Source organism: Trachymyrmex cornetzi, unplaced genomic scaffold (genome assembly GCF_001594075.2).
Source record: "Trachymyrmex cornetzi isolate Tcor2-1 unplaced genomic scaffold, Tcor1.1 scaffold509, whole genome shotgun sequence".
NCBI lineage: Eukaryota > Metazoa > Arthropoda > Insecta > Hymenoptera > Formicidae > Trachymyrmex > Trachymyrmex cornetzi.
This window is the reverse complement of record NW_017299817.1, coordinates 1085386-1101758: the sequence shown is the minus strand read 5'-3', so window position 1 is coordinate 1101758 and position 16373 is coordinate 1085386. Positions and strand designations below refer to the sequence as shown.

At 31.1% G+C, this 16373-nt stretch overlaps 1 protein-coding gene across 1 annotated transcript in view; it reads left to right on the top strand.

The window, feature by feature from the left end:
• The first annotated feature begins 10902 nt into the window (after window positions 1-10902).
• Window positions 10903-16373, top strand: part of LOC108765697 (uncharacterized) — a 41130-nt gene continuing 35659 nt past the window's right edge. Inside the window, exon 1 of the mRNA XM_018514535.1 lies at window positions 10903-11290. Coding sequence (XP_018370037.1) covers window positions 11268-11290 — 23 coding nt within the window. The 5' untranslated portion in view covers window positions 10903-11267. The remainder of the gene's footprint in view (window positions 11291-16373) is intronic.

The following is a 16373-nucleotide window of genomic DNA, read 5'->3' as shown; positions in this document are numbered from 1 at the left end:
ATTCATTACATTTAATTTCGTGCATAACCACATGCTTCCTTTACATGTTAATTAAAATTCATTGAGAAATTTCTAACAGTGTATATATATATATATATATATGAAATTATATTAAAATGTATTTTATTTTCAGTATTATATATTAAAAAATATTAATTTTTTTCTTTCATATTTATTTTTTATAAATATTAATGTGCAACATCATTAAATTATTTTAGCTTTGCAGCAAAAATCAAATCTTTTCATATGACTAACTTCTTCTGTACTTGGTATAATGTAAACCACTGATTCCCTTGAATCTGCAAGAATACTACGACCTCGATAATTTAAATAAAATTTGTATTTGGCATATAAGGTAGAGAGAGGCCATGATTTTTCCTAAAGAAATATGTTTAATGACGTGACGCGGAGTGATGTTCACTGTACTACATCAAATACTTCCTATGTGTTATCATATTTCTCGCTTGATTAGAAACTCCTGTTCATTAAACATTATAACTTCCGGACTATTGTCAAACTTTATAATTAAAAATCAATTAAATCTTGACAATTATTTCAATGATACTTTGATTATATTAAATATCTAGTCTGAATGTTAATATAGAAAAATGAACTTTCAATAATGTCTTATTTATCTCGTTAGCAAACGAGAAGTACTGATGTATTTTTGATCTTTTACTAATCATCAAATAGCAGAACATCTTTAGTGTCCATCACAATGCGTTAATTTATAACGATTAACGTTGAAACTTTTTTTGTGTAAAATCTTTAAAGCTTAATTCTGCTATAAACAGTAAGAAGGAAGCAAACGAATTAAAGGATGCCTCATATTACTTTATATATATGGAATTACAATTTACGGATAATGTGCCATGCTATGCCCCGTTATAATCATTTTCCTAGGCAAGGTTGTAAATGTATGCACATCAGGAAGTTATAATATTGCGAGTCGACCGACAAAATTAAAATTAGTCGGATGCATCATTATCCAACATCTGCCTTGTATTATGTACTTTGCATCCGTTCCAAAGAATTTCATAAAAAAAGATCGGAAATTGCGCATTGAAAACAAGAAAAGGAACATCTATTGAACTACAGAATGTATACAATAAGGTATAAAAATAAAAAGAAAATAATGGAAAGGTTAGAAGATAAGTAGAGATGTGAGGAAGAGCGAAGGATGAGAAGCGGGGACGATAACGAGCGTACAGCGGGAATATGCGAATTAACTCTCTTATCCTTTCATTCTATGTAGCGCGGTGCATGTAGTAATGCATGCAGCACGAGGCGCCCGGTGCATTACGAAGCGTATCTCGATAATCATTAACCGACCGATCCTACGGAATGACAAGAACGTCGTCTCTTCTCTTTTCTTTTGCAGCTGCATCTCCCGCGCTTGCATCACTTGCGCAAGAGGCGCCCCTCGTTGATGCTATGTCGTTGGTGTATATCTGATGAGTGTAGTACCACCATGAAAAGCAACGTTGGCTAATACGAGCGCAGAAGATGCGTTTCTTCTTAAGGCTCCTGACAAGTCGCCGCAGCCATATTTGAATTATATTAAAACCTCCTGAAAATAGGTTTAAGCCTTTCACTTCACGTGCCTTTTACGTGCTATTTACTGACTGTCAGGGAAGGTAAGGATAGCTTCTGCTCATTTTTACAAGTGTTTTAAGGGTATCCTAAATCTTGAACTCCGATAAAGTCACTGTTTTACCAATAAAATGTGACACATCGCCATATCTTTACATACTACCACATCATTATCGCGCGCACGCATATGTATATACATTTTCGTAGAACAATTACGTTTTAATTAGACGTCTAAGTCTAATTGTAAGCCGAATTCTCATGCAAACACCGGCGCTTTGACAGCGAGCACTGATTGGTGAAAAACCAATTAAAATTTACTCCCATCACTCATTTTTCACCAATCACTCTCGGTGTTAAATTGCCAGTATCTGCATAAGGACTAATTATTATAAGAACTCCACGTTGTTTGTTCGTGTTGACTACTTTGTGGATCACAATTTCGTAAGTATAAATTATGTTTCTTGACTTTTATATCTTTTTCTTACAAAATACTAAATTAATTTCCGCAAATCTTATTTTAATTTTTTTAAGAAATAACAAAATTACAATTTGATTATATGTATATGATCAATAATAAGATTTTTTTATTCGGACCGACAAGAATTAAACACTAAGTATAAGCGTATTCAGGCCTATGACGGTCAAAACTAGATCTTTTTTGTCTAAACAATTCCTAGTGAATTATCTATATCCTAGAGCAGTTTGAATAACTACAAAAATATGATATATATGTATGTACATATATAGGATATAGATAATTCACTGGGAATTATTTAGACAAAAAAGATCTAGCTTTGACCATCATAGACCTGAATATGTTTATACTTATTGCTAGTATATGTATATGATATTATATATATTTAAAAATTAAAATTTTATCAAAGAATTTAGGAGAAATTAAATTGCAAAAAACTAACTTTTTTAAATTATAATCAAAGTAAAAAAAAACACCGATTAAGGTATTATTGCCAGTCATGAAAAGAAGAATAACACGAAATGATGTATGAATATGTTGACTCAATGATAAAAAAAATATGGCAAGAACATAAAAAGGTAGATTAAATGATTTTCTGATCTCGCAGCTGCATTATCTTCTTTATACTGATAATAAAGTTCAATTTAAATATTAATTTTGTAATATTAGATGTTAAACTTAATTCCTGCCGTTTTTCGTCTCCAAAATTGATTTGTTTCGAAGGGAAGATGAATGAATACCTTTATCAAAGTAATTTCCTCCATTTTCTACTTTATTACTAATTAATAATACTTTATTAATAATACTTTGATTAAGGTATTTTCCTTCGAAACAAATCAATTTTGGAGACGAAAAATGGCAGGAATTAAGTTTGACACCTAATATAATATGACTTGTGTTTCTACAAACCTATTATCCTCTATGTATTGTTATGTATCGATACCACATGCTGCTAATTCCTACTTATTAGATGATTGGTTTATCAACATCAATTGTTACTATTGTATCGATTCGTATCAATAACATTTAGGTTCCGGGTCCGACTCCCGGTCGAGGTAATATTTTTCGCAATAAGAATTAATTATTTTACAGATTTTAATATGTTATTCATCATTATTAAGATCGTTTCGAAGATGCGAATAAGCATCAAAAATTTGTTAAATTGCCAGTCAATTTAACTCGTGATATTACTGCGGTAGTTTAATAGAGTTAGCGTTTCAAGACCGAAAAATCATTTCGGCGCGCGTTTCTGGGGACTACATACATAGTATATAAATTCACATAAGAATCATACAAGCATTAAGATCCAGCTAGACCGTTTAAGGCTTATATTATTTAAGGCTAAACGTTATTATATTAATAACGTTTAGTATCAATTAATAGGTCTGTTTTCTGTATGATGAATTAGGTATACACTTTTGGAATCTAAATGAAATATGTATATGTTTAATATTTGGCAAAAACGGGAAAGAAAGTTTTAGTGCAGTCTAGTTCAGGAATAAAAAACAGATCTAATATTTAAGAATGTTTTAGCTGTACAATATGAGCTAAAAGTATTAGTCAAACATCAGACAAAATCAGTCAGTATTATTTAACAAATTTTGATGATATTAGCCCATGAATTGAAACTAACTACAAAAACTAAAATTAATTATTTGGTTTATAACGGTTTTATGCAATAAAATGACTATATTTATTTGCAATTTTAGATCAATAATCTTTAAACAAGTAAATGGACTCAAATAAACTTTTGATGAGTATTTATTATTATTTTATTAATATATGTATAAAATGTAATTCTTAATGTTACTTTCTCATCAAATTTGCAAATAAATATTACAAAACGCAATTTTACATAAGAATTAAAACAAAAAATTAAATAACTTTTAAAGCAATAAAAAAATTCTACTCAAATTTTACACAGATATTTAGACGTAATAATATAGAACGATCTATACTCTATACAATTTTTCTATTCTTGATATTATTTTTAATGACACATACATTCTTAAAATACATTATATAGTTAAATTGTTTTCTCTTGTCTGCCAATATGGTTTCTAACAGCTATTGTACGAATAGTGTGAATCGAACTTTAACCGACATCGAGAGAACAGCATTACGAAACAAGGATGTCTGCAGCGAAAAGCAGGTCAGTGTATGGCTCGTTTGTCTCTTCATCGGTTCCTGAATTCCTGAGGCGCTTTTGCATCTACCCTGTTATCTGTTATATTGAGAAATTAAAAGATAGACAGAAAGATTGCATATATCAAGTTTCTTTACGATGTTACGTTGAATATAAATTAGAGTTAGTCCAATAAAAATAAAAATATTAAAAATCGAAACTAAACATAAATTAATATATAAACTAAGCAGAAATACTTACAAATATTTGCAAAATATGTGATAAATTATATAATTCAAATAAATCATATTTTTTTAATTTACTTTAATGTAAGATTAATCAAAGTTGTGATATAATAATTCGGAGTCTACCATTCTCATGTCGAGTATAAGAAAAGTATATGATTATTCTTTTCTTTATATTTTTTTGCTGAATTATATTATTTAAATAGTTAATTGAAGGAGAATTCTGAATACTAAAGAATTTCATAAGCAGCCGTGCCCTTTTCGATACACACATAAGATTGCGCGCGGAATTAGTACAGGAGAGGTTTCGACGATTGAAAACATAAAGTGCGTGTCCTTGACTAATTTGGAATTGAATTCCTCCGAAAAAATATTGACCTCCTATATTTTGCGACAATCTGGTTTACCTGCTTCATCGCGATGACTAAACTTTTCCCAATCTTCAACGCCCAATATCCTCTCACTGCGCGCGCGAATGGATTAAGTATGCTAAAACATCTCCCATCTCGTACATGATTTCGTCTGGAAGATCTATTATCTTGTTGATATATTTTTAGAAACGACCTTACGAACTTCTTCTGCAACCATCCTTTTTATTCAATCCTCTGCACTAATCAATGGGATTTATATGTACGAGATCAGATAGAGCGAGATTGCATTCTTTACTAAATTTATAAGGACCATTAATTATTACAGCATTGATTTATTGTATTGTTAGAGACTTGAGTGATGACACGTTGAGATCTTGCCTCATGGTAGTACGTAATTATAATTAAGCTATTACTATGCAATACGTTATACACGTAAGAATAATTCAACATATATGCACACTTTCTCAGAGTTTCTGTTCACTATCGATGAAAGTAAATTGGACACGAGAGACTAGCAAATTGTCGTACGTGTGACATAGTTGATAGAGCCGGTTTCCAGTAGTCTCGTGACACGCCTTATACGTAGATGTTAATCGAGTATCATATGCTGAAAATATGATTTAGTTTTTAGTCGAATACGGGGATTCAACGGATTAATTGTATACCTGTGTGATATAAAATAATTCTATACTATATTAATCATAAAGTAGAAAATGTGTAATGAGAAAATGCGATAAATTAATAAATAATATATAAATATGTGGATCGAACAACGGTAAAGGAAATGTTCTGCTTGTCGTTACATGAAATTAAACTTTTAAATTAATGTTAGAAAACATTGCGTGTGTAATTAATTTTCTCCTCCGTGAAAAATTCGTGACAATTAATGAGAGAAGCGCGGAAGCGTAATACAGGAAGTATAGTACATTTTTGAAGGAAAATTATACTTATGGTTCGAACAAGTTTAGTTCGAGACTTTCGCTCGACTCTCGGGGTAAGTGATGATGAAGATAATGATAATGACAGCAATCGTTAGCATCGCGACGCCGCTAACGATGGTGCTGGTATACGGACTCGAACTCACTGATCGCGAGGAGAATCGCGGGTCGTTATGAGAGATCGCGTGGGACATCGCGATTACATTGCTAGTCACATGTGGATCGCTAGTCATTGAGTAATGCTTGTAGTCACTCTCGCTGTCGCCACTGCTGTTGATGCGGGACTGTATGATATAGTGATATATGCAAGTCGAGTTATGGCAAGACGATTATCGTATAGGTAAAATTTTTATTTGTGTCTAAGGTCGTTGTTTGCAAGAAAAACAAGTTTATTAAACAAAATTACGTACTAAACTGTAAACAGTAATAAGATTAGAAAGAAGAACCGTTTATGTAAGTACATAACCTAAAATTATCAATTAAAAAAATATATTTTGTTTTATTAAAATATATATTAATATTTATTAAAATATATATTAATAATTATACATAATATGTATGTCTTCAACGAACACATACAGTCAGTTTCTTAGTGTTTCTAAATATGAAACTGGAAAAGCGGACTCGCACTGCTCGACATTTTTTGCATGCATGCTTGCTCCGCCTTGAGCTGCAAATTGAAAGGAATTAGTAGTAATGTAGAGTTTAATTTGGCAAATTATATTGCCACAAATAACACTCACTCAGGCGCACAAAATAAAAAAGTGTTTAACGAAACTTAACGTTCAATAAACACATCAAATAAATTTTTAATGTATTTGTATTATTATAAAACATCTTTAGACGCATAATATGTATTATACGAATAATAAATATATGTATTGTTAGGTAAATTTTTCCAACTACGTTCTTTTTGCAATTATTTGTGGAATTCTATTTATCTCAAAAGTTTCAGTTTCGATAAAATTTGAATCAATTAATGTGCCTATCGATTCATATAAACTATTCGTTGTGACATACATACTTGGCGGGACGTTTTACATAAACTCACGATGAAAACGTGCTTCGATGCAGGTAACCTCGAAAAGACGATCTCTCGAATTTCACTGTGATACAACGAAGTATTCCTCTTCCTTTTTTCCACTCAATACCGCTAGAAAAGGATAGAAAAGATGAGAATGAACCGTACTATAAATATATTCGCAAAATTATTTGCTCACCAAAATCGGGCAAAATATGATAGCGACTTTCTCATTGATATATCGAATTTATGATTTAATTGCTGTTTCACGCAAGTAATATTGCAAAATGAGAATTGAGTAAACTCTACATTTATGTTAAAAAAAAAAAAGAGAGAGAGAGAGAGTTACAGTAATCTATTATATATTTAATATAAAATAGATATTATGTACAAATATATAAAATATCCAAATTTTAATACAATTTTTTTATCATTCATTATTAATTAATATATAATAAAATTAATTATTGATAATCTTAATAATTAAAATTATTATTCCTAAATACAAAACAAATAGAAAATATCAGGAATTTAAAAAGGCATTTCAATTTTTTTGTATAATATATAAATTCTCTTCGTTTTTTCGCCTTTGATGATCATTTTTCTTTATTTTGTTATATATATAATATTCTCCAATGAAATATTGATTATCTTGAAATTTATTGACGCTTATTAATACACTTTTTTTTATTGAATCTCGATGAAAGTCACTGAAAGGAAAAGGAAAGAGAATGGACTTCTTTCTATCTCGTTATAACACTTTCACTACAGATCCCGTGATTGTCGCAACTCAACCTACTGTTTGTATGACTTATACTTTTTAATTTTGACAATAGTTCTATATGATTATTGCGATTTTTTATAAAAAGAAGAGATTTTTAATTTAAAAATAATTTTAGATGACTGACACTTTGATATAAAAGTGATTTTTCCAAAAGTATTTTAAATACTAAAGATAATAGCAAAAATTAAAAGTAATTGCAACTAATTGTTTACAAATTACTTATAAGTTTAAAATAATATACTGGAAAGTGTAAATATTGAAATAATGAAACAATTTTTACTAATTAATATTTTTTACTGATTTATAATGAATATTATTAGTTAACGTTATTATTCGTTAATATTGTTATTAATTATTACTGTAAAATTATTAATTATTATTAACAATTTACAATAATTATTTAATTTTTGTCGAACACAACTTCTTTTCTATATTTATCTAATACAGAGTTACATAGCGCGGGCGTAAAATAAATGATACTTTCTATCAAAACGAAAAGTGTAAAGTATGAAAGTATCCTAAATATCCAACGTACATGATGCATCAGAGATCAAAGGTGTGAGTACAGGAAATCACGAGTGTTTAGTTGCCTTAATTTAAAAATGCCCTTTCTATCTTGAATTTTTCTACTCTTGTGTTTTCCCATTCGTCACTAAGAATTCGCATTTTGTTGATGTAACAGAACGTGATATGTGAAAATCATCTAAGTACAATAATCGGATGGATATCGTTGCGATTAAGTCATACGTAATACTCAACATATAATCGCGGCAATCATCAATTGTCAGTCGTCAATTCTCTAACTCTTAACCTTTAGCTTTTTATTTTTCAATCTTCAACTTTCAAACTCTCGACTCTCAAGTCTTGACTCCAAATTTCCACCTCTTGATTATCTACTATTTATTGTCTGATCCCAACTCCCGTCTCTTAACTAATCGAGCACTCGATTTCTACAGAGAAATCTCTCCTGGCAACCGAAGATTGTACATCTGTGAGTACTTTTCGACCGGCTTAATTCTTTTTCGCAAAGGTCAAGGTCACGATGTGATATCGCACGATCTTCTTCGTAACATTTGTACTTGGATGAAGACACGTCCATATATCCCGGTTGCTGTGTCCTCGTTCGAATGTAGTTTGCTGATTTTTAATTGAACAAAATCCCGTTCGTGTCTAGTTAAAAACATTGCGAGAAAAAGAAAAAGAGAGAGAGAGAGAGAGAGAGAGGGGGTAGAAGGAACAAGAAAACTTTGAATTAATAAGTAATGCAAATAATATACAGAAACTTATTATTGAAAAAAGCATTATTTTGTAAAAAATCGTATGCTGTTAAAAAAAATTGGGTTATACAGTATTATGCGAATAATTAATTATTTATTAATTCTTCAAATATTTTAATAATAATTCAATATCATAATAACTTAAACTTAACGAATAAGTTGAATATACAGAAAAAGGCAGTACTTGTACAAATAATAGTACATTAAAATTTCATTTTCATTTTAATTTCTGTTAAAATCCTCAATTGCAATATATTAACATTCTCCAAAGATGATTAACATCCATTTCTACGTATTATTAATGCAATCACTTGTACAAGAGTATAAAAATCCTAGGTGTAATAACTTGAACTTAACAAATAAGTTGAATATACAGAAAATGACAATGCTTATACAAATGATAGTACATTAAAATTTAATTTCCATTTTAATTTTTGTTAAAATCCTCAATTACAATATATTAACGTTCTCCAATGATGATTAACATCCATTTCTACGTATTATTAATGCAATCACTTGTACAAGAGTATAAGAGTCCAAGGTGAAGTGTCAACATTCCTAATTTCATAACACTCGTAAAAGTAGAAAATATTACGAGGGCAGAATATCCGTTCGATGTTCCCGATATCGCGCGCGCAGTCATCTCAATCGGTTTCCTTGGACAGCATTTATTTGTCTGTGCGGCATTGCCTTTCTCATGATCCTTATGATTGATCATTATCCTTCATTCGCTGTCGTTTCTAAGAATTTTTGTGGTCTTCAATAGCGATTCGTCCCTCGCTATTCCTCGAATTGCAGCGTGCCAATCAACGCGACGCGTCATATCGTCATATCGTCATATCATCGTGTCAACTTCTCGCGCGAGCCTCATATTTTCCGTGAATTTTCACTACAAAGATTTTGAAATGATCAGACAATCTAGTTCGCGATTGATGCTGCTCTAAATATCAAATATGTATGTACGTAGGTATATGAAAAATAATATTACAGCTATTCTTCTCAAATTTTTGGTGTAATAATATAAATTAAAAACTTATAAAATAAGTTCTTAAAACTAAAAAAAAAATAAAATAATTATATCATCTTACTTAACAAAACTTGTGGCGAGATGTGGCTTTTGTCAGTTGCATAAAACGAGGAAGTTCAATAATATCCGAGATTGGATATATAATAATCTCGTGATTCATCATAATTGAAGATTTTAGAATTAGAAGATTTTAAGATTAGACTAATTGCAAGAGAGATAAATATTTTTTATGATGTACTTTGCGAGATGGCTACGTTACCGTTCTTGTCACAAGCAAAGAAGTATTTGCTTGAAAGATTGCCTAATAACAATTAAATTTAAAAAATTGAACTGCAAAGGTTGAATCTGGCCTGAATTGCGCGAGTGTTTTGGAAATTACAGATCAGGACGAGAAATGATCGATGTTATATGGATTAATTTTTGAAATAGTCGAAGTGTTCGGGTACCCACTTCATACATTTTTGATTTTATTACAAAGATACATGAAAAGTAGGATTTGCGTTAGCGTGCACCGTGACTTAAAATTATCTTCACTCGCTTATCTGCATTCATAAATTGTAACTTCTGCATTTATTGCGGTCGAATTGGTTACGTTAGCCGCCTTACTCAAATTCAATCTCGGTACTTAAAGGTTGATTACAGGAAGACTCGTGTAAGAAGCTGGTAGCCCTCATTATCGCGCTCATTATGAGCATAAATCAAGCGTAATAGGTACGAAGATGTCTATTATCTCCGATATTGCTGCCGTACGAGGTTTATGCATAAGCCACCTTCCTCCCCTATGCGCCAAAACTTCCTTTTCGCCTTTCTTGTCAGGCTGGTTAGGCATGCATCGACTCGCTTACTTCCACGACGACTTCGGAGTTCGGCGCCGCGCCGAACCGACTCTGAGAGCGCATCGCGGTTCATTTCTTCTCCGTCGCTCGGTTACACCGGCGTATCTTCAGTCGCGCTCGACTTTAAGTCGAGTGTCGCTCAGCGTGCGAACTCTTTCTCTCTCTCCTTCTCTTTCCTACAGGCCATTCGCTCACTCTCGTATTCTCGCTCTCGCTCATAGCGGTGGCCAACACGGCGGCACCTCTCGCTTTCACTCGCCGCGTGGTTGTGCAAAGAGGAGGCTATCACGGCGCCCGTGACGGAACTCTCAGTATTCGCCGGAGAGTCGTTGAAGATACGTGTTTCTTCTCGATCTTATCCGCGAGATCAGTGTAACGTCTGAGAGAAAGAGAGAGAGAGAGAAAGCATAAGAGCTTGTGCGAGCGAACGGAAGAAATTTTCACCGAATTAAATCTTCGTACTGCCGCATCGAAAGCGACAGCGAAGAACGTGCGGGACCGCGCTGTGCGCGGGAAAAGGCACGCGATTGTAAGAGCGAAGACACAGACGAGCGCGAGTTGAAAGGGTGACAGAAATGGTGACAGTCAGCTGGCTCAGGTAAGGGCTTAGATCATTTTTTTAATCGTTGAATTGGATCAATGAAAGCTGGTTCTGTTAACCATTGACTGCAGAAAAAGGTTTGCAACTGTTGTAAAATTCTTTAATATGATTGATCTTGTTCTTATATATAGTTCTTCACCGAATCTAAATGCGAGGGGGTAACCACTTAATGTAATCGTGGGACAGAATCCTCGAAATCATTATAAAATTTATATAAAATCTGTATGGATAATCGATAATTACATATGCAACCACGAGAAATCATTGTCACTTAATGTAATCGTGGGACAGAATCCTCGAAATCATTATAAAATTTATATAAAATCTCTATGGATAATCGATAATTACATATGCAACCACGAGAAATCATTATCTAATATTACATAAAATCGTATATTTTACCAAATTACTTCATAGTAGTGAAAAAAATTACTTGTAATCAGATGAAATCATGTAATCTGTGGGACAATATTTCAGCTAGTGGTTACCCCTCGTTTAAATGTATAAACCACTCAACAGTTGCAAAGTTACTTTTTTACTGAAAGCAGCCAACATTGATTTCTCATATTTGTATTAGGTGTTCAACTTAATTCCTGCCGTTTTTCGTCTCCAAAATTGATTTATTTCGAAGGGAAATACCTTAATCAAAGTATTATTAATAAAGTATTATTAATTAGTAATAAAGTAGAAAATGGATCCATCTTCCGTTCGAAACAAATCAATTTTTTCGCGAGAAAAACGGCAGGAATTAAGTTTAACTAATATCAATTATTACGTATTCGAAAGAAAGATTAAATGTATAAGGTCCTGATAATCACGAGGTTTCTTCTTTTGAGAAAAAATGAAAATTGTTCTTTCACCGGAAGAGCGCAAAGTCAAAGGTTCATCGTTAAACGTTACGTGGGAGATGATTAGTATGAGTTAACGCTTGTCACGATGATAGCTAAGCTTTCCGCAAAGCGCGTAAAAGTGACTTTCTAATAAGTAGTAAAAACGATACTTCATCATATACTTGTTGAACTAGGGGGTTTATTAAAACTTCGTTAAATAATCTTCTTGCCTTTCATTCTTACTTAATTGGACACTTCACGATGTTTCGCACGCTGATAAAAAGATGCTTAAAATTTATTTGTGGCAAATATATTTAGATATTTCACTGGAAACAAATTATTTTACTTTAAACAAATCTTTATTTAAATACGGCGAAATAAAATTTTATTAATATTAAAATTTATTTAAATTTATTAATTTATTTTTTTATTTTTTTGAATATTCTTGACAAATAAATCACCTGTTTAATTGTTTTACAATTAATGAGATATATTTTAATGAGAAATATACAAAAATGTATATTTTGTCATCACAATCAAAGTTTTTCATAATAGGTCCCGAAGAAAACGCCATAAATAATATTTGCTTCGCAATACTTCAACATTTTTCTCTCAATGAAAGAGATTTCAAAACATTTGCAGTTAACTCTGAGAAAAAATTGTGAGATAGTGCAACTGAAATAAATTTAAATAAATTTCATTTGTTCTCGAATTCTCACTCTAAAAAAAGAACTAGTGCAGAAAAAGCAAGCGAAAGATAACACCCGCATACGTATGGAGGTCGCTTAAATGACAGAATAATAATTTTTTTATTTCATAATTTCTGATAAATGTTCATTGTCTGTTTAACATATTCTATTTTTATTATATAACCAGAAAACCTCTTATTCATCAGAAATTTTTCTTGAAGTACTTCCGATTAAATTCACTTACGTTCAATGTACGGTGATATGCCGCGATCGATCGCTCGATTAACTCTATGATAAACAGTGAAGTCATAATGTAATTATATTTTCCGCCTTATTGATGAGAAGACAACGCGCGATTGCTCATCGCGAATTATTCGGAAGAGATCAACATTTTTATTATGTAACTCGCATATTTGTCTGAAACACTTGTTCTATAATACTTACTTATTTATCTTATTCTATACACACGTTTGATATTTAATTGTTTCCGTGGTCTATGATAAACAGTCAAGTAACAATGTAATTGTGTTTTCCGCCTTGTTAATGAGAAAACAACGCTTGATTGCTTATTGCGAATTATTCCGAGGTGATCAGTATTTCTATTGTGTAACTCGCACATTATTGTGGAACACTTACCGGAACACTTGTTCTATTTTCTTATTTATCTTTATTCTAGTTCTCACGTTTAATGTTTTATTTCCGTAATAATGCTTATTATTATCGCTGTCATAAAATTTTCATAATTTAAAAAAATAAGGAAATATCAAAATTTTACTCTCTCGAATATTCCACTAATTGTAATAAATATGGTTCAATGGAGTTCAGAACACTACATGTAGGCCGAAGATTTTAAGTAGTGTGGCTCTCTAATTAATCAGACGCGTTTACGTGCGTAGTCAAATATTACACGAAAATATGTTTCTAAAACGATTTTTAATAACGATAATTTTTAATATCTGAGACATCAAGAAATTAAAAGTTTTATAAAGATTTAAGAAGAGAATGGTTTAAAAAAAAGCATTTAGGTCCGATTCCATCAATGAAAGATTTAATTTTAATCTCAGTTTAACTTACTGTTTATTTTTTTCTAATTTGTAGAATTAGAAAAAGATAAAGAGTAAATTGCATCGAGATTAAAGTTAATCTTACCTTGGTGAAATTGATAAAGATTCAGATACTTAATTTATCGAATGTTTTTAAATCTGCATAATTAATTTTACTTCAAGGAAATGATAGTTCTGACATTTTACAATCTTGAGAAATGCCAGTATTTTTGAAAACTCAAAGATCTGAAAATCCTACATTATTAAAGATTTTTGAGATAAAAACATTGATATAAATGCATCAAATAAAAAATTTCTAAGTTATGTTCAGGAATCCTTGAATTCCAGAATTACATGTGATGTGTTAGCGGTTAGATAATTTAATGCGAAGATATGCAGAAAATTTTTTTAGGCTAATCGAGTCCTTTATTGCTTCCAAGTATACGATATGTCATGGTAGTTCTAATAATACTTGGATATAAATCAAAGATTAACTTACACATTCCTGAAAATTACAGAGTGGTTGCAATGTGAGAGAGAATTAGCTTACATTAGACTAATAATGGTACGTATTCATCTGCGTACGTCGGATACAATTATAGTAACATGTTTCTCTTGTGCAATATATGTTTTTTATCAGTACCTATAAGTACATAGTATATAACAAAGGAAAATCATCAAGATTCGATGCAGTCGAGTGAAAACTATCGTTAATATTTTTACGTTGTAGTATCATGCAATATCATCGTAAGTACCATAAAATGGGGTTAGCAGTACTAATAATTTACATACCTTCAATGGAGAAAATTTCGATTATTTAATGCGAAGAGAATGAATAAACAACAGATTGTGAGAATTTTATAAAAACTATAATAGATATAAATATATAAATGAGAAATAAGAATTTATCTTCTCGAGTATCTCTTTATGCTCTGTAGAGCAAAATAATCTTGTTAATGTAATTAAAATCTGTTTATAGATATGCGCGACACGATTTGATATTGAATTACATTTTATTAACACTTTAAAGAAAATAAATATTAATTTCCTTTATGAAATGCAACACCTATTACAACAAATTGATTAACATTACTTAATGTTGATTTGTATTAAATATCATGATGTGGCGAACCATAAAGTCGAGCATAATTAAACCGCATAAGTTATGGCCTGGCGGTAAATCTTTCAGCCGTGTAATTATAGAATCGACGCTTTTACGCTTCGCTAGCAAACATGCGATACTACTCTCCTCGTCACCGAGGAGGCACAAAATACTCGGAAAGAAAAAGAACATTGTTAAAAATACTGTTTTTCTGGTCGTAATTGAAAGAGACTGAATGTCTCACGATCGATATTTTATTCTGCATTTTTCGTCTATACTTTCTCTTAACTACCTTAAATGCTCGTTTAGGATATATTTTATACGATAGATTATTTCCATGGTATTTTATAATTATGCTTCACTTTAGAGAACAACTTTGTGACTTCCTCTTAAAATAATACGCACAAATATGTTTAATCGGTTTAATGATAAGATGAAGCAAAAAGTACTTAAAACAGAATAATAAAAGTTTACATTTCTTAAAAGAAGAATAATTTTATGGTATTACACAATTGATTTTTTGAGTCTTTGGATTTCTTTTAGATAAAAGAAAATTTTTTACTCGCTTTTTATTTAACAATAGACGATTAGATACGTGTATATGATGCATATATTATTATAGATAGAAAGTTACAATAGAGGTTGTTCTATTATAGTTGTTCTTATTATAACTGCGGCTGTAACATAACTGTTATTTCCACGTGGAATCTCGAATGGTAATGACATTTTATTGCATAAATAGCGTTAAAGTATTATTTGCTACAAAGTTTTATTCCTTGCGGTCTACCAAGCGGTTCTCTTTTGTTGTATCGTTAAAATAAATCATGTTCTTTTCTCCTCTGTCAGCCTAAAATTAAAAAAATATATGTTAAGCATACATGTGTCGACGGATGCGTTAATGTTTTCTCTTACTAGTAGCAAAAGTATAGTTATGTGTACTAAGAGAGCAGTGAGTCAGTATATATTTTGTATAGAAGGGGAAGGAGAAAGCATCATGGAAATTATGAAACTATCTAATCCTTCTTGCTAGTGACTTTTACTAAAAATTATATATATTAAATATACACTGTGAAAAAAATACTGTTGATTCAATTAAAGTCTATATTACGGGCTTCACTAACATAAGTGATTAATTCATGTATATTTTTATTGACATAAAGGTATAAATTATTATTTCAATAATCAGGCCTTTATGTCAATAAAAATATACATGAATTAATCACTTGTGTCAGTGACAGCCCGTAATATAGACTTTAATTGAATCAACGGCATTTTTTTCTCAGGGTATATATTATGTAGATATGCATCTACGGTGTGTAAATACATGTGTGCCCGCAGCGTATTGAGTTTGGGACTGTCGCTCGGTTCGCTAAATCCAAATGGCTGCGGCTCATAATTAGTCACCCCTGCGGGATA